Here is a 23,656-nt window from a genome sequence, read left to right on the forward strand (position 1 = left end):
AGAGTGAACTGCCCCATGTGAATGTTGGACCAGCAACCAGTGACGGGATTATCCCGTGGGACTGTTGGAAAAGGTCAGGTCGGTGTGGTTGGGGCTGGCATTGCTCCTGGAGGAGGGGTCATTTCCCATTTCATTCATCCTCTGAAGAGACAGGTTCCGATATAAGAAATGGGGTGTTGGATGGGCACCTGAAGGAAATGCTCCATCAGTCTGGTTTTCAGTCCCTTGGAACTGGTTTGTTTTTCAGGGTGTTCTCAGGTGGTTCGAGAAATTAGCATTAAGGCAGGCCTGAGCCATCTGCTTGGTGGCCTGTGAGATTGTTCCAGAGCGTGTAAGAACGGCTGTGTCTGCTGAGCTGGTGGCAAATTTCTCCATGTAATATCCTTTTGTTGCTAGGTGGTCAGCCCTTAGTAATGGTACAGCCTGGTCCTGGCCTTTCAGTGGGGAATGAGGGAAGAGCTGGGTCCTCGCTGGGCTGGGAGTCTTCTCTGCCCACCTCCGAGTACAGCTCCTCCTCCACCCTCAGCTTTGAAGGTGGGTTTTCTCCGCTCCCCCAGCTTTATTGAGATATGATTCACATATACAGTTCTCCCTTTTAAAGTGTGTTATTCAACGAGTTTTAATGTATCCACATAATTGTGCATCTCTCACCACGAATTTTAGAACATTTTCTTTACCCTCCAGAATAAACACTGCATGCCTTAGTTGTCCCCTCCCAATAGTCCTAAGCAACTGCTTATTGTACTTTCTGTACCTATAGGTTTGCCTGTTACTAGACATTTCATATAAATGGAGTCATTGTGGACTTTTGTGGCTGCCTTTTTTTCCCCTTCACCTAGAGTAATGTTTTCAGGGATTATCCATGTTGGAGCACATGTCAGTACTTCGTTTCTTTTTATCGACAGTATTCGATTGTATGACTGTACCACATTTTGCTTATCCATTTGTCAGTTGATGGACATGTGGGTTGCTTCATCTTTTATTTATTATGAATGATGTTCCTATGAACATTAGTGCACAGATTTTTGCATGGACATATGTTTTCATTTCTGTTGGGAGGATTCCTGGGGGCAGGGTTGTCTGGGTCATATGGTAACTCTGGGCTTACCATTTGAGGAACTGCCGAAGTATTTTCCACACCAGCTGCACCCTTGCACATTTTCACCAGCAGAGCTTCAGTTTCTCTGCATCCTCCCTAGCACTTGTTGTTCTTACATGCCTTTTTTGATTATAGCCATGCTAATGAGTGTGACTTGGCATATCATTGTGATTTGAATTTGCATTTTCCTAATGGCTGTTGATCTTGAGCAGCTTTTCATGTGCCTTTTTTATTGCATTTTAAAATTTTCTTTTCTGTGTCAAGGCCTTTTATTTAATATGTAATCTTATTTTTTTCCGTTACCATTTAGTCTCCTTACACCCCCCACCTGCAGTAGTCACCACCCTGTTGTTCATGTCCATGAGTTTTTTTTTGCTTTTGCTCTTTGCTCAAACTCTCCACCCACTAACCTCCCCTCCCACCACTAGCTGTCATCTGCTCTCCATATATGAGTTTGTATCTGTTTTGCTTGTTCAGTTTGTTCGTTAGATTCCACATATGAATGAAATCATATATTTGTCTTCCTCTGGCTGGTTTAATTCACTCAGCATAATGTTCTCTAGGTCCATCCATATTGGTGCAAAGGGTAAAATTTTCATCTTCTTTATGGCTGAATAGAATTCCGCTGTGTAAATGTCCACAGTTGTTTTATCTACTCATCCACTGATGGACACTTAAATTGCTTCCATATCTTGGCCATTATAAATAACACTGCAATGAACATAAGGGTGTTTGCGTTCTTTTGAATTACTGTTTGGGGTTCCTTCGGATATATTCCCAGAAATGGGATCCCTGGGTCAAAAGGTAGATACATTTTTAAGTTTTTGAGGTGTCTCCACATTGCTTTCTACAGTGACTGCACCCATCTGCATTCCCATCGACAATGCAAAAAGATTCCCCTTTCTCAACATCCTCACCAGCACTTGTTTTTTATGTTTATTGATGCTGGCCATTCTGATAGATGTGACATGGTATCTCATTGTGGTTTTGGGTTTTTTTTGTTTTTAAGATTTTATTCATTTATCTTTAGAGGGGAAGGGAAGGAGAGAGGGAGAGAAATGTCAATGTATGGTTGCCTCTCATGCATTCCCTGCTGGGAACTGGCCGGCAACCCAGGCATGTGCCCTGACTGGGAATCGAACCGTGATACTCTGGTTCACAGGCCCAGGCTTAATCCACTGAGCTACACCAGCCAGGGCTCATTGTGGTTTTAATTTTTATTTTTCTGATGATTAGCGACCTTGAGTATCTTTTCATATGTCTATTGGCCACCTGTATGCCCTCCTTGAAGAAGTGTCTAGTCAGGTCTTTTGCTAATTATTTAAAATGGATTGTTTTTTTTTATTGGTATTGTTTTGTAAGTACTTTAAAAATTTGGGATATTAACCCCTTACCAGATGTATTGGTGAATATGTTCTCCCATTCTGTGGGTTGTCTCTTTATTTTGTTGACGATTTTCTTTGCCGCGTGAAACCTTATTAGTTTGATGAAGTCCCGTTTGTTTTGTTTTGTTTTGTTTGTTTTTTTCTTTTGTTTCTCTTGCCTGGGGAGATAGATACCCAATAAAAAATTTCTACAAGCTATGTCTGAGATTTTGCTGCCTATGTTTTCTTCTAGGATTTTTATGGTTTCATGTCTATCATTGAAGACTTTGGTCCATTTTGAATTTATCCTTGTATGTGGTATAAGAAGGTGGTTTATTTTCATTTCTCTGCACCTATCTGTCCAGTTTTCCTATTCATAGTTTATTGAATAAACTATGTTTAGCCCATTGTATGTGCTTGCTTCCTCTGTCGAATATTAATTGACTGTGAAGGTGTGGGTTTATTTCTGGGCCCTGTTCTGTTCCACTGATCTGTGTGTTTGTTTTTATGCCAGTTCCATGCTGTTTTGATTACTATGATCTTGTAGTAAGTATTGTTTGATATTAGGTAGTGTGAGTCCTCCAGCTTTGTTCTTCTTTCTCAGGATCATTGTTGCTATGCAGGATCTTTTGTGGTTCTGTATAAAGTTTTGGAATATTTGTTCTAGTTCTGTGAAATATGCCATTGGAATCCGGATAGGAATTGCATTGTATCCATAGATTGCTTTGGGTAATATAGACATTATAACGTTGTTAATTTGTCCTATTCGTGAGCATGTATGTGCTTCCATTTACTTGTATTTTCTTCAATTTCTTTCTTTAGTATCTTATACTTTTCTTAGTACAGGTCTTTTACATCCTTGGTTAGGTTTATTCCTAGCTATTTTATTCTTTTGGAAGCTCTTGTAAATGGGACTGTCATCTTAATTTCCCTTTTTGTTAGTTTGTTATTGGCATATAAAAATGCAACTTTAATCCGAATATTAATTTTGTACCTTGCTCCTTTGCTGAATTCCTTTATCAGTTCTAGTAGTTTTTTGGTGGACTCTTTTGGGGTTCTCTTTGTACAGTATCATGTCATCTGCCAATAAAGACCGTTTCACTTCTTTCTTTTCAATTTGGATGCCTTTTATTTCTTCTTCTTGTCTGGTTGCTGTGACTAGGACTTCCAGTACTGGGTTGAATAAGAGAGGTGAAAACAGACATCCTTGTCTTGTTCCCTATTTTAGGGGGAATGCTTGTAGTTTTTTCCCATTGAGTATGATACTGGCAGTGGGTTTGTCATATATGGACCTTGTTATGTTTAGGTATGTTGCCTCTATTCCCACTTTGCTGAGAAATTTTATTGTAAATAGGTGCTGGATTTTATCAAAAGCTTTTTCTACATCTATTGATATAATCATACAGTTTTTATCCTTCATTTTATTTAGGTGGTAAATTACATTTATTGATGTACAAATGGACCAACCTTGCATTCCCCGTATAAATCCCACCTGATCATGGTGTATGATCTTTTCGATGTATTGCTGCATTCAGTTTGCTAATTGTTGAGGATTTTAGCCCCTATGTTCATCAGGGATATTGGCCTATCAATTTCCTTCATTTCAGTGTCTTTATCTGGTTTTGGTACCAGGATAATGCTGGCCTTGTAAAATGAGTTTGAGAGCCTCCCCTTCTCTTGAATTTTATGAAATAGTTTGAGGAGAGGTGTTAGTTCTCAGAATGTTTGGTAAAATTTGCCTGTGAAGCCATCTGATCCAGGGCTTTTGTTTGTTAGGAGTTTTTTGATGACTGCTTCAATTGTATTAGCTGTAATTTGTCTATTCAGGTTCTCTGATTCTTCCTGATATATTTTTGGAAAACTGTATGTTTTGAAGAATTTATCCATTTTGTCCAGGTTGCCCAGTTTGTTGGCCTATAGTTGTTCATAATATTTTCTTACAATCTTTTGTATTTGGTGTTAGTTGTTATTTCTCCTCTTTCATTTCTGATCTTGTTTCTTTGGGTCCTTTCTCTTTTTTTCCTTAATGACTCTGTTTAAAGATTCATTGATCTCATTTATCTCTTCAAAGAACCAGCTCTTGGATTCATTAATCTTTTGTATTTTTTTTAGATTCTGTTTCATTTCTTTCTGCTCTGATCTTATTTCCTTTCTTCTACTCACATTGGGCTTTGTTTGTTGCTCCTTTTCAGGTTCCTTTAAGTGTGAAGTTAGATTGTTTATTTNGATAGGAATTGCATTGTATCCATAGATTGCTTTGGGTAATATAGACATTATAACGTTGTTAATTTGTCCTATTCGTGAGCATGTATGTGCTTCCATTTACTTGTATTTTCTTCAATTTCTTTCTTTAGTATCTTATACTTTTCTTAGTACAGGTCTTTTACATCCTTGGTTAGGTTTATTCCTAGCTATTTTATTCTTTTTGAAGCTCTTGTAAATGGGACTGTCATCTTAATTTCCCTTTTTGTTAGTTTGTTATTGGCATATAAAAATGCAACTTTAATCTGAATATTAATTTTGTACCTTGCTCCTTTGCTGAATTCCTTTATCAGTTCTAGTAGTTTTTTGGTGGACTCTTTTGGGGTTCTCTTTGTACAGTATCATGTCATCTGCCAATAAAGACCGTTTCACTTCTTTCTTTTCAATTTGGATGCCTTTTATTTCTTCTTCTTGTCTGGTTGCTGTGACTAGGACTTCCAGTACTGGGTTGAATAAGAGAGGTGAAAACAGACATCCTTGTCTTGTTCCCTATTTTAGGGGGAATGCTTGTAGTTTTTTCCCATTGAGTATGATACTGGCAGTGGGTTTGTCATATATGGACCTTGTTATGTTTAGGTATGTTGCCTCTATTCCCACTTTGCTGAGAAATTTTATTGTAAATAGGTGCTGGATTTTATCAAAAGCTTTTTCTACATCTATTGATATAATCATACAGTTTTTATCCTTCATTTTATTTAGGTGGTAAATTACATTTATTGATGTACAAATGGACCAACCTTGCATTCCCTGTATAAATCCCACCTGATCATGGTGTATGATCTTTTCGATGCACTGCTGCATTCAGTTTGCTAATACTTTGTTGAGGATTTTAGCCCTATGTTCATCAGGGATATTGTCCTATAAATTTCCTTCATTTCAGTGTCTTTATCTGGTTTTGGTACCAGGATAATGCTGGCCTTGTAAAATGAGTTTGGGAGCCTCCCCTTCTCTTGAATTTTATGAAATAGTTTGAGGAGAGGTGTTAGTTCTCAGAATGTTTGGTAAAATTTGCCTGTGAAGCCATCTGATCCAGGGCTTTTGTTTGTTAGGAGTTTTTTGATGACTGCTTCAATTGTATTAGCTGTAATTTGTCTATTCAGGTTCTCTGATTCTTCCTGATATATTTTTGCAAAACTGTATGTTTTGAAGAATTTATCCATTTTGTCCAGGTTGCCCAGTTTGTTGGCCTATAGTTGTTCATAATATTTTCTTACAATCTTTTGTATTTGGTGTTAGTTGTTATTTCTTCTCTTTCATTTCTGATCTTGTTTCTTTGGGTCCTTTCTCTTTTTTTCCTTAATGACTCTGTTTAAAGATTCATTGATCTCGTTTATCTCTTCAAAGAACCAGCTCTTGGATTCATTAATATTTTGTATTTTTTTTAGATTCTGTTTCATTTCTTTCTGCTCTGATCTTATTTCCTTTCTTCTACTTACATTGGGCTTTGTTTGTTGCTCCTTTTCAGGTTCCTTTAAGTGTGAAGTTAGATTGTTTATTTGAGCTTTTTCATATTTTTTTTTGAGCTAGGCCAGTAGTGCTATGAATTTCCTTCACAGGATTGCTTTCCCACCACTGGGAAAGATTTGGGGTTGTTGTATCTTCATTTCCACTGGTTTCAAATTATCTTTTGATTTCTCCTTAATCTCATTGTGGACCCATTCGTTGTTTAATTGCATGTTATTTAGCTTCCATGTTTTCCCATGTTTTTCAGTGTTCTTTTGTGGTTGATTTCTACTGTCACAGCACCGTGGTCAGAAAAGATGCTTGATATGATTTCAATCTTAAGTTTATTGAGACTTGGTTTGTGTCCTAACATGTGATCTATCCTAGAAAATATTCCACATGCCTTGAAAAGTACATATATTCTGCTGCTTTGGGGTGAAATGCTCTGAAGATAACAATGAAACTCATTTTGATCTAGTGTGTCTTTTATGGCTACTGTCTCCTTGTTGATTTTCTGCCTGAAATATCTATCCATTGAAGTCAATGGGGTGTTAAAATCCCCAACTATGGCCATATTTCTGTCAATCTGTCCTTTTATGTTCATCAAGATGTGCTTTACATATTTAGGTGCTCCTATGTTGGGTACATAAATGTTTACTAAGGTTATATCTTCTTGTTGGATTGTTCTTTTTATCACAACATAGTGTCATTTTTTGCCTCTTACTATAGTGTTGGTTTTAAAATCTATTTTATCAGATATGTTGGTTTTAAAGTCTATTTTATCAGATATAAGTACTGCTACCCCAACTTTTTTTCTTTTCCATTTGCATGAAATATCTTTTTCTAACCCTTTACTTTTAGTCTGTATGTATCTTTTGATCTGAGATGAGTCTCTTGGAGGCAGCATATGTACAGGTCTTGTTTTGTTATCAATTCAGCTACCCTCTGGGTTGGGCATTTAAGCCATTTACATTTAAGGTGATTATTGATAAATATGTATGCAGTGCTATTTTATTGTTAGACTGCTTTTCTATGTTTTTTTTTCCTTTCTTTTTTATTATTTTTCATCTTAAAGCAAAAAAAAAAGGACATTCATTTACCATTTGTTGCAATACTGGTTTGGTGTTAGCAAATTCCTTTATCTTTTCCTTGTCTGGGAAGCTCCTTATTTTTCCTTCTATTTTATTTTTTTTTAATTTTTTTAAAAAATATATTTTATTGATTATGCTATTACAGTTGTCCCATTTCCCCCCTTCACTCCCCTCCACTCTCCTCCACTCTGCACAACCCAACCCACCCACATTCCCCTTCTTTAGTTCATGTCCATGGGTCATACGTATAAGTTCTTTGGCTTCTACATTTCCTATACTATTCTTACCCTCCCCCTGTCTATTTTCTACCTACCATCTATGCTACTTATTCTCTGTACCTTTTCCCCCCTCTCTCCCCCGCACCCTCACTCCTCTACTGATAACCCTCCATGTGATCTCCATTTCTGTGGTTCTATTCCTATTCTAGTTGTTTGCTTAGTTTGCTTTTGTTTTTGTTTTAGGGGTGATTGTTAATGATTGTGAGTTTGCTGTCATTTTACTGTTCATATTTTTTATCTTCTTTTTCTTAGATATGAAATGTTAAGTCCCTTTAACATTTCATATAGTAAGGTCTTGGTGATGATTAACTCCTTGAACTTGACCTTATCTGAGAATCGCTTTATCTGCCCTTCCATTCTAAATGAAAGCTTTGCTGGATAGAGCAATCTTGGATGTAGGTCCTTGCCTTTTATGACTTGGAATACTTCTTTCCAGTCCCTTCTTGTCTGTAAGGTCTCTTTTGAGAAATCAGCTGACAGTCTGATGGGAACTCCTTTGTAGGTGACTGTCCCCTTATCTCTTGCTGCTTCTAGGATTCTCTCCTTCATTTTCATCTTGGGTAATGTAATGATGATGTGCCTTGGTGTGTTCTTCCTTGGATCCAACTTCTTTGGGACTCTGAGCTTCCTGGATTTCCTAGAAGTCTATTTCCTTTGCCAGATTGGGGAAGTTCTCCTTTATTATTTGTTCAAATAACTTCTACTTGTTGCTCTTCCTCTTCTCCTTCTGGTACCCTTATGATGTGGATGTTGGAACGTTTAAAGATGTACTGGCGGTTCCTAAGCCTCTCCTCATTTTTCTGAATTCTTGTTTTTTCGTTCTTTTCTGATTGGGTGTTTCTTTCTTCCTTCTGGTCCACTCCATTGGTTTGAGGCCCAGTTTCCTTTCCATCGCTATTGGTTTCCTGTACATTTTCCTTTATTTCACGTAGCATAGTCTTCATTTTTTCATCTAAATTTTGACCATATTCAACCAATTCTGTGAGCATCCTGATTATCAGTATTTTGAACTATGCATCTGATAGGCTAGCTATCTCTTTATTGCTTAGTTGTATTTTTTCTGGAGCTTTGATCTGTTCTTTCCTTTGGGCCATTTTTTTTTAAATCTTGACATGCCTGTTATGTAGTGAGGGGTGGAACCCTAGGTGTTCACCATTGCAGGGTAACCTACATTGGTGCGTTGTGTCCTTGTAAGTAGGGGACATATAGTGACAAGAGGGAACACTGGCTCTTGCTCTGCTCTCTGCCAGATTTCAGTCACTTCCCCAGATTCCCACAAGCAAATTGGGCCCTTCTGGTGTTGATTTCCAGGTGGGTTGGCTTGTGTACATTCTAACACCCTGTGGGTCTCTCCATTGAACTCTCCTGTGAGACTGGGAGTTTTTCCCACTGCTGCCTCAACCTCCACAGGTGTTTTCAATCTGTTGTTTGAGGCTTTATTTCCCCATACTAGGGCCCTGGGTCTTGCAGTCCATTCCACTCCCCAGTTGTTTCTCCCAGTGTATCTGCATGCGAACGTAGGACCGCCCAGTCTGCAATCTGCTGCCTCACTGGGTCCACCTGCTGCCGCCTTGCTGGCCAGCTGCAGCCTTCCCTGCCTCGCTCCACAATCTGCTGCCTTGCTGGGCCACTAGCCTCTGCCTTGCCGTGAGTTATCTCTGCCCCGCTGCCTGTCTCTGCCCCTCCTACTGGTCTAGATGAATGTGTCTTCTTTAACTCCTTGGTTGTCGGACTTCCATACAGTTCAATTTTCTGTCAGTTCTGGTTGTTTTTTCTTTTTAAATTGTTGTTATCCTTCTTTTGCTTGTGCAAGGAGGCACAGTGTGTCTACCTAAACCTCCGTCTTGGCTGGAAGGTTCTCCTATTTTAAATGATAGCCTTGCTGGGCAAGTCCTTGTATTTCATTATCTTGAATATTTTACACCACTCTCTTCTGGCCTGAAATGTTTCTGTTGAGTAATCAGATGATGGTCTAATTGGTGCTTCCTTGTTGGTAACTGCCTGCTTTTCTCTTGCAGCTATTAGGATTCTCTCCCTTGTCTTGAATCCTTGTCATTTGAGTTAGGATGCGTCTCAGTGTAGTTCTCTTTGTGTCCATCTCGTTTGGGACTCCTGAGCTTCCTGGACTTGTGCAACTTCTTCCTTCACCACATTAGGCAAGTTACCAGTTATTATTTCTTCAAATATGTTCTCGCTCCCTTGCTCACTCTCTTCTCCTTCTGGTACTCCCATGATGCAAATGTTACACTTCATGTTGTCTAAAAGTGTCTTAAGCTGTCCTCATTTTTTAAATTCTTTTTTCTTCTCACTGCTCTACCTAGTTTTTCTTCCAAATCACTGATTCAGTCATGTGCTTTATCTCACCTACTATTTATTCCTCCAAGTATATTATTTATCTCAGATATTGTGTTCTTTATTTCTGGCTGATTCTTTTTCATGGTTTCCATGTCTTTTTGATGCTGTCGAGTATCCTTATAATCATTACTCTAAACTCTGTGTCTGACAAATTGCTTACTTCCATTTCATCTAGTTCTTGCTGGAAAATTCTCTTGTTCTTTCATATGGGATATGTTTTTTCATCTTCCTATTTTGGCTGCTACTTTGTATTTTCTGCCTTAGATGTTAAAGTAATTAGCCACTAATCTGAACAGTTGTTAATCTAATCAGTCTGTGATCAGCACTCAGGCTTAAGCACCACAGGGCAGGTCTATAGCTTCCCCTCAGGCTGATGCCGTTCAGAGAGGAGTGCTCTCGCCTGAGAGAGATAGCTCCCTCGGTATAAGGAATGATTCAGCACATGGATCCTGGCTGCTATTCCCTCCATTCTCTCCGAGGACCACCAACCCCAGACTCTCCTCAGGCATCTCTAGTCCACCCTGCCTTCCCATTGCCAGGACCCAGGGTAAGTGGCTGCAAACAAAATTTTTTGTGTTGGCGCTTTGAAAGGCTCTCTGCATTTCCAGCCATCTCTCCCTGGCCAATAGAACCTGTGCTGTTTTTCATAGCTGGGTGTTAATCTGTGTTCCTTCCCAGCTCTGGTGCTGTAGTCTGGGAACTTAGACCCACACTTCTCAGGGGGAGTTCCCCTGGATGCTGAAATATCCCTCTGGAACCTCAGCTGCCACCCTTGGGAGTCCAGCCAGCCCTCTCATACCTCCTCCACACAGTCTACCAGTCACATTGTACTGAAGAGTTTTCTTCTGTCTGTCTGTGGTTGTAAGGCTTCTCTCCAGCTAGTGTTCAGTTGGTTATTCAAGATAATTTCTCTAGAATTTGATTGTAATTCCAGATTGATCCTAGGAGAAGGTTAGTGTAGCTTCCACTGACTCCTCCACCATCTTGAATCCCCAGTGTCTGCTTTAGTTTTTTAACTAAAAGGGTTGATGTAATTTCTTGCCAAAGATCTTTGATCACATTTGGAAAGGTGGAAGCCAGATACTGTGTTGACAAGTGAATAGGGGAAAAGAGAAGTGAGTGCAGCTCTTTTAAGAATGGCAGGAGTAGAGGAAACGCATGTTAGGGTGGTCACTGGCAGTGACTGATCTAGAAGTTCAACTCATTGCAAACAGACTTGGTGCAAGCAAACTTCTTTCTGGAGGAGAGCAGAAGAGGTCATGGCTTCCCTGGCAGTCATCACTCTGGTTGGTGACAAGGCCTCCTGAGATAGGCTGTCTAGTCCGTTTTTGTGTCTATCAGTTCCACTGGGCTAAAGGATTTGGTTGTTGGAAGGTCTAGAGGCAGGCAAATTCTTGGCCTGACAGACAACTTTTTAATCACTATTGTTCTTTACCAAAAAGAAGGTCCAGCCACTTCCTGAGGAACTAGGGCCACTGGCTCCTAGATAATCAGCCCCTTGAGGGAGGGACCTCTGTTGTGTCTGTTGCTCGGTCCCCAGGACCCAGTGGCAGCATATGCTTGTAGAACGAATGGAAGCAGCAAAGGTGGCAGATGCTGCCCAGCATTTAGAGAGGCTGGGAACGTGTCACAGGGCCCAGATTACTAGTTCACTTAGTCAGTGTTTTATTGTGCCCCTGTCCTCAGTGTCTTTCTCTGAAAAGCTATGCTGGAATCCCTTAGAGCAGGGATGTCAAACTCATTTTCACCAGGGGCCACATCAGCCTTGAGGTTGCCTTCAAAGGGCTGAATGTAATTTCAACTCCTTAACATTTAAGGAGTAGTTACATTATACAGTCCTAAAATTAGTTTGGCCCTTTGAAGGCAACAGGCTAATGTGGTTCCTGGGGAAAATGAGTTTGACACCCCTGCCTTAGAAGATGTCCTTGGATTCCACACAGACACCAGTAGAACAGCCAGGGCAGCAGCAGGCAGTTTAAAACTGCAGAGTAGGAAAGAACATCACAGGCTGGAGAGGTGGGGAAAGTGGTCTGAAGCTGCTGGGGCAGGGGCAGGGGCAGGGCCAGGGCCAGGGGCAAGGCAAGGCCAGCCAGGGGCCAGGAGCAGCCTTTTTGGAGATGGGGAGACCCTGAGAACAATCAAAAGGCTGTGGTAATAGCAAAGCAGCAGGTGTGTTGGGTGGGGATGGCACAGAGGAACTTACTTAGATGATAAAGTGGTGTGAGACAGACTTCAGGCCACCTTGTGTTAGCAGTGGGGTGGGGTGGCATGATGGTGGCTACCCTCTGCCTGAGTCAGGCTCTCAAACTTGAGCAGGCATCAAAATCACATGGAGGGCTGTCGAAGCTCAGGCTGCTCTGTCCCTCACCCCTGCCCCCGGAGTTTCTGATTCCATAGGTCTGGAGTGGGGCCTGAGGTTTGCGTTTCTCACTTTGGCTCTTGTTGCGCTGAGTCAGGGGCCCCACTTTGAAAACAGACGGCCTAGAGTTTTCTTGTTACAGGCCAGTAATAAACATTTTAGCCTCTTAGCTATGCATGATTTCAGTCACATATTCTTATTTGTCGCTTTTTACAACCCTTTTAGCATGTGTAGGTCACTCTTGGCTATAGATAAACAGGCTGGCTGGAGAGGAGGGGCAGGTAAGGAAGGCAGACTGACTCCCGAGTGGTCCCACGATGTTCTGTCCTCTGCTCCGTGGCGCATGTCTCTGTCTATGCCTTTGTTTTTTTATTCTCTGAAACAGACATAGTATTGACCGGTCTTACCATACGAGATTCTTTTTTTTTTAAATTTTTATTTAATTCACACTCTTTTTTTCCCTTTTATTTATTTACTTTTTAAAAATATATTTTATTGATTATACCATTACAATTGTTCTATTCCCCCCCTTCATTCCTCTCCACCCTGCACACCCCTCCCCCACCATTCTCCCCCCCTTAGTTTATGACCACGTGTCTCAAGTTCTTTAGATTCTATATTTCCCCTACTATTCTTGCCCTCCCCTCTATTTTCTACCTACCCTCTATGCTATTTTCTGTGCCTTCTCCCCCCTTCTCCTCCTCCCACCCCCCTGTTTCTAACCCTCCATGTGTTCTTCATTTCTATGGTTCCACTCCTGATCTAGCTGTCCTCTTGGTTTGCTTTTGTTATAGGTGTGGTTGTTAATAACTGTGAGTTTGCTGTCCTTTCACTGTTCTATTTTTCATCTTCTTTTTCTTAGATAAGTCCCTTTAACATTTCATCTAATAAGGGCTTGGTGATGATGAACTCCTTGAATTTGATCTTATTTGAGAAGCACTTTATCTGTCCTTCCATTCTAAATGAGAACTTTGCTGGATAAAGCAATCTTGGCTGTAGGTCTTTGGATTTCATGACTTGGAATACTTCTTTCCAGCCCCTTCTTGTCTGTAAGGTCTCTTTTGAGAAATCAGCTGACAGTCTGATGGGAACTCCTTTGTAGATGACTGTCCCCTTATCTCTTGCTGCTTCTAGGATTCTCTCCTTAATTTTAATCTTGGCTAATGTAATTATGATGTGCCTTGGTGTGTTCTTCCTTGGATCCAACTTCTTTGGGACTCTGAGCTTCCTGGATTTCCTAGAAGTCTATTTCCTTTGACAGATTGGGGAAGTTCTCCTTTATTATTTGTTCAAATAAGTTTTCCACTCATGGCTGTTTCTTTTCTCCTTCTGGTACCCCTATAATTCAGATGTTGGAAGGTATAAAGATGTCCTGGAGATTCCTAAGCCTCACCTCATTTTTTTGAATTCTTGTTTCTTCATTCTTTTCTGGTGGGATGTTTTGTTCTTCCTTCTGGTTCACTCCATTGAGTTGAGTCCCAGTTTCCTTTCCATCACTATTGGTTTCCTGTGCATTTCCCTTCATATCAATTACTTTAGCCTTCATATGTTCTTCTAATTTGTGGCTATAATCATCCGGTTCCGTGAGCATCCTGATCACCAGTATTTTGAACTGTGCATCTGAGAGGTTCACTATTTCTTTTTCACTTAGAGTTATTGGCTCTGGGGCTTTGAGTTCTTGAGCCATATTGTGGACTGTTCGTGCCTGTTAGTGCCTGTTATGTATGAGGAGCAGAGCCCTAGGTGGTCACCAGAGCGTGGCAACTCAGTTGCTGGGTTGTGACGCTGTATGTGGAGGCAGGGTCAAAGGAAAGCAATGGCAGTCTCCTCTGGGCAATGGCAGTCCCCTCTGGGCTGTCTGGTCCATTCCACAGCCCGCCACCTTGTGCCCTCACTGGGTTCGCCTGCTGGGGCCTGCGCAGTCCATCTCACTGCTCACTCCTCTGCTGGTTTATCTGCACGCAAATGTGTGACCGTGGTCAGCCTGCCCCGCACCCTCACTGGGTCCGAGCTGCTACACTGGCTGCCTGCGCACCTGGGTCAGGGGATCTGTCCTGCCCGACCCTGCCCCTTTGCTGACTCTGCCCCTCTTACCGGTCCTGGTTAAACGGTTCGTTGTTGTTGGACTTCCGTATAGTTCATTTTTCTGTTCTTTGGCTGCTTCTTTGTTTACTAAACCTTTGTTGTATTCAGATTTGGTTGTGGGAGAAGGCACAGTGTTTCCACCTACGCCTCCATCTTGGCGGAAGTCCTCCACATGAGATTTTTATAAGAGTTCAGTGAGGTATGGCACAAAAGAATATTAACCACAATGCGTGGGACATACCTAGAATTTATTTATTATTTACTGTTAACATTGTAGTGGTCCTACCCACTACTGGTGACTCTTGATAGTTAAGGGAAGGACAGTGAAAGAGGAAGACCAACATAGATTCCCTGCATCGCACACAAAGCACCAAGGTTTTGTTACAGTTTGTTAGGTTGTTCATGAAGAAGAGTCTTTCGAACTGAAACTTATGCACACTGTGAATACCTCCCAGCTTAGTCCCCCTTAGGAGACCCTTGCTCAGCCTTTGCATTGCACACTTAGAAAATGGTGTTATTTTTTTTAAGCTGGGTGGTTCTTGGTTCAGGACTCTGCGTGGGGCCACGGGGGTTCAATAGCTGGATATCGTAGCCCACCTGAGATTCATTTTCAGCTTATGCTTCAGCCCTATTTGTTGGGAAGCCTTGACTTAGGACCCAGACTGTGCTGATACCAGATAGGATCTGGTTGCACTACTTCTTTTTTTTTTTGTAAATTAAAGTACAGTTGACATACAATAGTATATTTGTTTCAGGTATACAACATACTGATTTAACATTTGTATTCCTTACGATGTGATGGGCAGAGGAAACTATGCCTTTTAACTTCGTGTTGCCAGATGGTGTGAGTGAAACAGCCACACCAAAAGCAGGCAGGCGAGTATTCCACATTTCCTGTGAGAAGCGTGCTGGTGAGAAGCGAGGTGTAGCTTCCACTCATGGTACGGAGAACTGAAAGACCACCGAGTACCCTGGCATAGCCACTCCGTGCTGGTACCTGGGAGAGGCCACCTGGTGGCCCAGAGAGATGCAGCTTGTCTTTGGACACTGCTAATGAAAGCTGGCCATGCATAAGTAATATGAGGGCTCTCTCCCCTTTCCTAGTCTGATTGCCCCTGGGGGGCATCCACTTTCTTGCTCACCTGTCCAGCTGCATGCTCTAATCCTTACCAGAACACAGAATAACGACTTTGTAAGCTCACATTACAGATGTACAAAAGTGCCCTGGGGTGATACAACTCCACCCTCCGCTTGGGTTTCTGCTGACATTCAATGAAATATCCTTCTATCTCCTCCTTACCTTGCAAAACAAACTTCCTGTTTTGAACTTGGGCCAGACTAGAACAGCCCTGCTACACTTGTTAACACACTGAGACATACATTTCCTCCTCTGTATTTATATAGCTTTTTGTCCCCTGAATACTAAACTAGCAAATTAAGAAAAAAAAGGAAAGTTCACATTTTAGAGTTAAGTGAAACCAGGGTTTCTGGTTTATTTTACCGTGTTTTGCCACAACCACCGTGCTAACTCTCCTCCCTTTTCGCAGCAGAATGAACAAGAGGAAAGGAAATCAACTGACGCAGGAGCCGGAATGAGATGTACAGAACCACCGTGAACATGCGTTTCTCTTCCACGCTTTAAGAGCCAACGGCAGGTGAAGTTGCCGGAGAGCAATGGCTCTCTTTACTCCATGGAAGTTGTCCTCTCAGAAGCTGGGCTTTTTCCTTGTGACTTTTGGCTTTATTTGGGGTATGATGCTCCTGCATTTTACCATCCAGCAGCGAACTCAGCCTGAGAGCAGCTCCATGCTGCGTGAGCAGATCCTGGACCTCAGCAAGAGGTACATCAAGGCACTGGCAGAAGAAAATAGGAATGTGGTAGACGGACCATATGCTGGTGTCATGACAGCTTATGGTAAGTGCTGTGCTTCTGGGCTTGATTGAACATGGTTTTGCCCTGAAAGGAATCTAGAGTCTCTCAGACTTGGTTTTGTCATGGATTGAGTGTGTCCCTTGCCACCGCCTTCATGGCAGTGAATTGCACACAGAGGGACACTTGTAGAAAGTTGAAGTAATGCCCTTTGGGAGGTTCTGAGCTTTTGTACACGCTGACAGCCTCAGGAGCAATGGGGCAGAACAGTTAGCATTCTCTTGCTTGTATTTGCAGCTAGCTTTTCCTTCCTCGACATATTTCTGGATTGTATGATTTCATCTGGGACAATGATCAGGAAATGTAGAAAAATATTCTCATTATCTTTCCCTAAACAAACTTAATTAGAACTGGTAGATTGAGGTAAAGAGGCTGGGGAGGAATGTTCTGTGGATGCCAAGAAACTCAGAGTCAATGTGTACCTCCCTCTGGCTAGTGTGCAGGACATCAGAGCTGCATGCTGGCTAATAGCTTTAACCTTTGACTTCTTCAGAGTTTATTGCTCTTATTTCTTGCCCTGGACTCTAAGTGCTCTTGCTTTGAAAGAAATCTTTTTGTACTTGTTGCTTTTTTTGTCAGTTGGTTTAAACCTTTTTTAAAATGAGGTTCAGTAAAAAAAAATATGCATATGGTATTTCATTTATTTTTCTTTTGGCAACATTTATGCTTAATATAGAAAAATTTGGAAGACGAGACCAGCAAAAAGAATAGTAAGAAAAAATAAAATCACACAAAATACTATGCTAAGAAATAACCACAATTAACATTTTTAGTGTATATCTTTCTAATATTTTATATATGCCCATGAAACTACACATACAAATATATATAGATACAAAGTACTTACAAAAACATGTATACATAAATACAAAACAAAAATTCCAAATGAAATTTAGATTATACTGTGTTTTAGAGAAGCCACTTCCCAGCCCTGCGATAGTCACTGAGGACTGGGATGGACCATCTGTGGGATGACCTGCTGCTGTTCAGTGGAGTGTCTAGTCTTTGGATGGAGAATTCAGTGGCCTCGGGTTTCAGACCCTGAGGTGTGATATAGATGAGATACAAGAATGGGGTTGGGTGAGGAGGAAAACAGTGATGGTCCATCTCAGGACCCAACCAAGGAACGTCCCCTGACATACGCAGAGTTCAAATGATGATTCCTGAAAATGTACAGCGGCCGGTTGAAGCATGAGTTCAGACCACAGGGACTCACACTCAATTTTATGTTTATATATATACTCTTTTCTTTTTGAAAGGGTCCAGGAAACTTGGTTAGTTTTTAGTTTTACGCACACATTTTTTTTTTTTTGCAAGGAGAAAATGGTGGTCTTTAGCATACAATGCGGAAAATTTTTTCCAGTGCCTACTGTTTGAATGATCACTCTGTCTGCATTTAATCTATTCCTTCATGGTTTGGCCATGCCTGTAGACGTCAGCTCCTAATATGTCTAAATACAATGCCACCTTTTTTGAATTGATAGATTAATAAAAGGAAACTCCATTTGGAAAGCCCACATTGAAAAATAACTAAATCATTTTAGTGCTTTTTAAAATTGCTGATTGACTTCAAACTTCTGTAATACAGGGTGGGGCAAAACTAGGTTTATAGTTCTTTGCTATGGAAAATAATAATAATAATATAATAATAATAATAATAATAAAATAAACTATGCTTTATATACTCACACTCTAAACCTAATTTTTCCCCACTCTGTATTTCCTGTCTATTATTAGCAAACCACCAGAGAAAAAGAAATGAAGCAAAGTGTCACGATCGGTATTACCAGTGTGTAATAAGTCAGCATAACAAGATAGATGGCAGCTGGGGGGCTGGTGTTAGGGAGCGGAGGGATTGATCAAAAGGGAAAAAGGACTCAGGGAGGACAGCAGAGCGGTGATTGCAGGGGGTTTAGGGGTAGAAGAGGGATACATTGTAATGGAAACAATATAATAAAGATAAATTGAAAAGAAGTAAAAAATAAAATAGATGCTGTTTTCGAGTATCTGGTTTAGTGTATTCCATTTGGGAGTGAGAAGGGAGTCGTCCAGTACTGGTTTCCTCCTTCTGTTTATCTCAGCCTATCAAATGTTTTCCCCTGGGATGGAAAGAACCAGCGGATGGTAAATACAGACTTTCAGTTTCTCTAGTTTGACTACTTTTTGTTTCTTGCGTACAGCTAAATATCTCATAGGGTGGGCTTCTGCCACATTCTAGAGGGTAGGGGTCTGGTCTTAGCTTTTCATCCTCACAGAGATGCTATGGTTTTCAGAAAGTTATCAACCCCCTGAAATAGTATGTTAGATTTCAACCACCTTGGATACTTACAATCATAAGACTTTGGAGCTCAAAGAAACTTCAGAAATTATTTATTTTCTCTTCATCCCTTTACAGATGACCCCTAGCAAAGTGATCTTTCTTTTTCTCTCAGAAACAACAAAGAAATAACCACACAGACACCATCAGCAAGTCTTAGCTCACGCTGCTATTTTTCTTTCATGTAATCAACTTGATATGTCAGTCAAAATGGTCTCCGGAGCCGAGTTTCTGGCATTTAATTGGACTGTGCATGTGTGCTTGAGGCAGTGGCACCATCACGTGCTGAAATGCTAAGTCAGGGTTTCTTCCCTCGGCGGCATTGACACGGTGGGCTGGATAAGTCTTTGTTTTGGGGGGGGCGGGTGGCTGTTTGTGCAGGGTAGGATGTTTAGCAGCATCTCTGGTGTCTCTCCCCACTGGATGTCAGTAGCACCTCCCCAGATGTGACAATCAAAACGTCTTGAGATGCAGGGGCCGAAATGCCTCCCTTCCCCCCTTGGAGAACCAGAACACTAAGAGTGGAGACAGCAAACACTAGCTAACAGCATCTTCTTCTGGAAATTCTCAAGCAGATAACTGGTTTTTGTTCTTTAAAATGTGACAGCCTGTCTTCCTCCCTGGTTCCCGATTCTGGGCACCAGCCATGGGACTGAACAAGATGATACATGCACGTCAAGCCCCGGCATCCGGGAGAGCCATTGTGGTGGCGTTGCTTCCCCTGTAATTCACCGGTACCAGCCATAGACAGATCAGCAGGGAGGTAGCTCTGGCGGTTGATGCCGTATGTCTGGTGGAGACGCACAGACGGAAAGATGGTTCACTGGTTTAGCTGGGCTGGTGGAGGGCGGAGGAGGATGCGTGCGTGAGTCACCAATTTGCAGTTTCTTTTTGTCCCACAAATGTATCCATAGACAGAATCTGCCTAGAATCTTCTCTGGAAGCGTGAAGAGAGGATCCTCTGGGGTTTGGATCTGTGTCTGGTTTGAATGAATCCAGTTAGTAGACAAAGGGGGAAAAAGCTCCCTTTTCCTAACCCCATACTGGCATCATCGGAGGTTCCTCATTTGCCATGTTTTTTTGTGCTGTGGCAGGTGTTTGAAGAACCAGGGTGGCTGATTTCAGACTGTTACTGATTTATTGGAATCCCTGACCTGAAATCCTAGGGCGACAGGGTTCAGTCAAATTCAGACCTTTGCCTGTTTGTGCAAATAAAATTTTATTGCAAGCCAACCACTCCCATTTATTAATAACTGTAAGAACTAAAAACCATGATAACACCAGAGTTTATTTCACATAACATCTAAAACATGCTGACTCCGTCTTTCGGCCGTGACCTTAGTCCACTCTAAAGCACTCATCCGATCATGTTTGTCCTTGACTCAGTAGTTTCCTCGGACTCCCCTGGTTTAAGGCATGGTCAGCAAACTGGCTCCCTGCTTTTCTGTGGCTGTGTCCTGGAACTCAGCACACCCCTTTTTGATATGTCGTCAGTGTCTGCTTTTGAGCTACAGTGGGGGAGCTGAGAAGTTGCCACTGAGACAGCAGAACCTAAGACATTGGCTGTCTGCCGTTTTGCCAGAAATCTCGGCCTCTGCTCTAGGTAGTCCCTGGGCAGGCTTTCTGCCTACAGGAGATATTGTGTGCTGCCCTCAAGGCTCTTTCGTCTTTGCATTTACACTCACTCAAGGCGTCTTTGGGAGGCACACATCCCAGGGCTACATTTCTCAGTCCTCCGAAAGTGCTTCTAACATCACGTTGAGAGTTGGGTGGTTAGGTGCCGGGGCTTTGGAGCCAGCCAGTTTGGCTTTGCCACCTCATGGCTGTGTGGCCTGGGCCCTGGTGGCACAAACCAGTATGGAGTGGCATACATACCACTTCGTGCCTGGCCAGGTGAGTGTGAAGCATGAACGAGGTGCTGTGTGTCAGGTGCCTGACGAGCAGTTGCTGTTTGTTGTTTGTCTGACCGGGCCTCAAACAATAGAACTTTTAAATAGTGTCTTCCCTTCCCCATCCTTTTTGGTGATTTGGAAAGAGACTCTTGAACTTCTTTTGGGATTTGGTAATTCAACAGTGGTGCCTGGGCAGGTGTCCCGGGCAGCCTGTGTGGAACAGTTGGAGCATTCATTCTTGGGTGTGCTGGGCATTTCTGTGGGCTGCTCTGTCACTCCCGAGAAGAGTGTGTGGAGCCAGGGCTCCCTGCAGCCCAGCCTCCGCTGTGCCTCCCCGGCCAGCATGGCAGGGCCATGCCTGTCAGTGCCTTTGCCGGAATCGCGTCGTGAATGATGTCACTCACCCCAGTCAATGCCGTTCTTGTTTCTGAGGAGAATCAATTTCTTTCTCTGATGGCCTGACCCAAATTCTCATTCTCAGTGATCACCTCTTATCTAACAGACCAGGTCCACTCGTGTTCTCTAAGTAACAGGAATGGAAACCTGGGATGATGAGAGATTCCCCCTCACCCCCCATCTTTCTGACCTGCCTGTTTCTCTGGGTGCTGGGATGCCCTGCCCTGGACAGCTCATCAGTTCAGCTGAAGTGGGTGTGGGCCCTCAGTTTCTCTGCCACCCCTCTCCCCACCAATATCCCGTTTTCCTGCTGCCTGGCTCCCCTTGACCTCCAAGTCTCCATGCCTACCCTGCCTTTCCTCCTGTCTCCTGGTTCCCTGAATTTCCTGGGCCTGGACTGTCCCCTGGATGGGTGCTTATTCTGCGAGCCTGGCCCTAGGGAAATGTCTGTGCCATTGGCCGGTGTATGGTAGTGCTATCTAATCTTTGCATGTACAGCTGGAAAGTGGCAGACAAGGTCCCTGTCTTGTGGAGGCTGTGTTGATATTGGGGGGAGAAATAATAAACAAGAGAATGTCAGATAGTAATAAATTCCGAGAAGAAAAACGACACAGGAGCCCTGACTGGTGAGGCTCAGTGGGTTGGGCATGGTCCCGCAAAGCAAAAGGTCACCAGCTCAGTTTCCCATCAGGGCACGTGCCTAGGCTCTAGGTTCAGCCCAGGTCGTGTACAAGAGGCAACTGATTAACATTTCTCATATTGACGTTGCTCTCTCTCCCTTCCCCTTTCTCTAAAAATAAAGTATTTTTTAAAAGGAAAATGACACAGGAGGATGTGATATTTTATAGAGTTTAAAGTGAAAGTGTGTTTATTAGTGAAGCAGGGAGACAGAGAAGAGACAACTCTGACAGAGCAGCTAAGATGTGTATGTGTGTGTGTGTGTGTTTTTTTTTTTAAGTACTTAAGGAGCTACTTTCGATGAGAAGGTCGAGGAAAGCCTCTCCCAGGAGGTGTCTCGCTAGCTCAAGTTACAAGGAGTGCTGGGCAGGAAGAGGGAGGTTGAGGCAGAGCCAGCCAGGCAGAAAGAAGGCAGGGCGCGTGCCAGGCCCTGAGGCCCACATGTGCACTCCGGGGCAGAACAGGCTGCTGCAGCTGGGACGGAGTCTGCGGGGAGCCCCCTGGAAGGTGTCATTGCTGCGAAGCAGGGAGGGGGCAGCAGGCAGGGTAGCCATGTGGTTGTGGCTCACAGTCTGATGGGAAGGGCAGGGACGTGAGGGGCTGGTGCTCTTGTGGGTGAGCTAGGGCGTTAGCTTGGCCCTGCTGTCACTTCCTTGGGTCGTGGGGAGGGTAGGAAGGAAGGAAGTTCTTGTTTCCTTAAGGAAGTGAAGAACCAGGGTAGGGCTTTTGGGTGCTGGTCAGGAGCAGTGGTGTAGTAGCTGCTTTAGGCTTCAGGTAGCCCTTATTGGCCTGGGGTGCCCTCTTCTGAGATATTAACACCATTTTCCATGTTAATGTGCTCAAAAGCCAGTGGGAGGCCCGCTCGGTGACACCTGCGTGGCTGCCTACAGTGGCCCTGGTGGCCCTGGAAAGGTAGCTCCTGCCTTGAGTTGAAGACCTAGGTAACCTGTGAGCATCAGACAACAACTTTTACATGTTTTTCATTCCACCTCTCCTGTGAAAAAGTAGGAGGAAAACTTAATTTGGATTTTATTGGACATGGAGACTTGTAAAGGGTTTCTCACTTTTTCTTTTTGCCTCTGTTGTACAACTGTGCAGGGACTGTTGTGGAGGGCAGGGGGCACTGTGGAAAACCATCACCGAAGCAGGAATTCTCTGCCCTGAGGGCAGTGAACTGTTCCTGGGGTGAAGGTGGCAGGGCTGTGTGCTCTGTCTGAGGAGGCCCTGGTGGCCCCATGGTGATGTGGCCAGTGTGACTAAGGAGAGGGCTTTCTGCTTCAGGGAGCTTGGAACCTGCAAAATGGGCCTCTCTGGGCTCGGAGCTTTTTCAGCAACACTGTGGTGGAGGCCCAGCCCGCCCAGCAGCCCGTGTGCTCCAGGATGCACGCACAAGCAACCCCCCTCGAGTCTGGAAGATTGAGGAGGGCCTCCCAGGGTCAGGTGGAAGTGCAGTCAGGACAGGGGTCTCTGGGAGGAGCTGGAGCCTCGTGCTTCTGCACCCTTTGCCACCCAGACTTCTCTCTCACGCCACGCCACTTAAGGTGTTATCCACATCCTGACCTGAGAGGGGAAAGCACAAGTGAGGGCCCCGAAGTGGGCTCCCTCGTCTGGCTTGGTGGCCATAGCCCCTCCTTCCTGGCTCTGTCTTGGTGTCCTCCCCCTGTCAGAACTGCTTGTGCAGGCCTCTTGCCACTCTGCCACCCTGGAGAGCCGCTCACCCTTCTCATGTCATCAGCCTTGGCACCCACTGTCTCCTAGGACCAGCTGTTGGGTCTGGCTAAGCGGTTTTCTGTCTTTGAGCCTCTGCATCAGCTCTTGCCTCCACCTACAAGTCTTCCGTCCAGATGGCTTACCCCTTGCTCTCCCGTTCTCTCTCAGAAGTAGGGGCCAGCCTCTACTTCATTCTCACTCTTCTCAACACTTAAACTACTTAGTATCACATATTTATTGTACTTGATCATTTCTCTCCCTCACTTACAATGCAAGCCCACAGAGCATAGGGATTTTTGTCTATTTAGTCCCCCAGGGCTTAGCACATGCCTGGCACATAGTAGGGACTATGAGTGATTAGCAGCCCCAACCCGGGAGTCCATGTGTGGTACAGCTA

At 43.2% G+C, this 23,656-nt stretch overlaps 1 protein-coding gene across 5 annotated transcripts in view; it reads left to right on the plus strand.

Annotated features, from left to right (window-relative positions):
- The window catches only part of MGAT5 (alpha-1,6-mannosylglycoprotein 6-beta-N-acetylglucosaminyltransferase), a 358,323-nt gene that overhangs the window by 122,931 nt on the left and 211,736 nt on the right, over positions 1 to 23,656 (plus strand). For 3 of the 5 annotated variants that reach the window (XM_037068662.1, XM_037068872.1, XM_037068815.1), the window contains one exon: positions 15,884 to 16,251. In XM_037068662.1, the coding sequence (XP_036924557.1) occupies positions 16,011 to 16,251 (241 nt within the window). In that variant the 5' untranslated portion in view covers positions 15,884 to 16,010. Of the gene's footprint in view, positions 1 to 15,673; positions 15,804 to 15,883; positions 16,252 to 23,656 lie in introns of those variants that run through there. The other 2 variants (XM_037068933.1, XM_037068737.1) reach the window with 2 other exon arrangements.

Source organism: Sturnira hondurensis, unplaced genomic scaffold, assembly GCF_014824575.4.
Source record: "Sturnira hondurensis isolate 20B ecotype Veracruz unplaced genomic scaffold, ASM1482457v3 Scaffold0000256, whole genome shotgun sequence".
Taxonomy (NCBI): Eukaryota; Metazoa; Chordata; class Mammalia; order Chiroptera; family Phyllostomidae; genus Sturnira; species Sturnira hondurensis.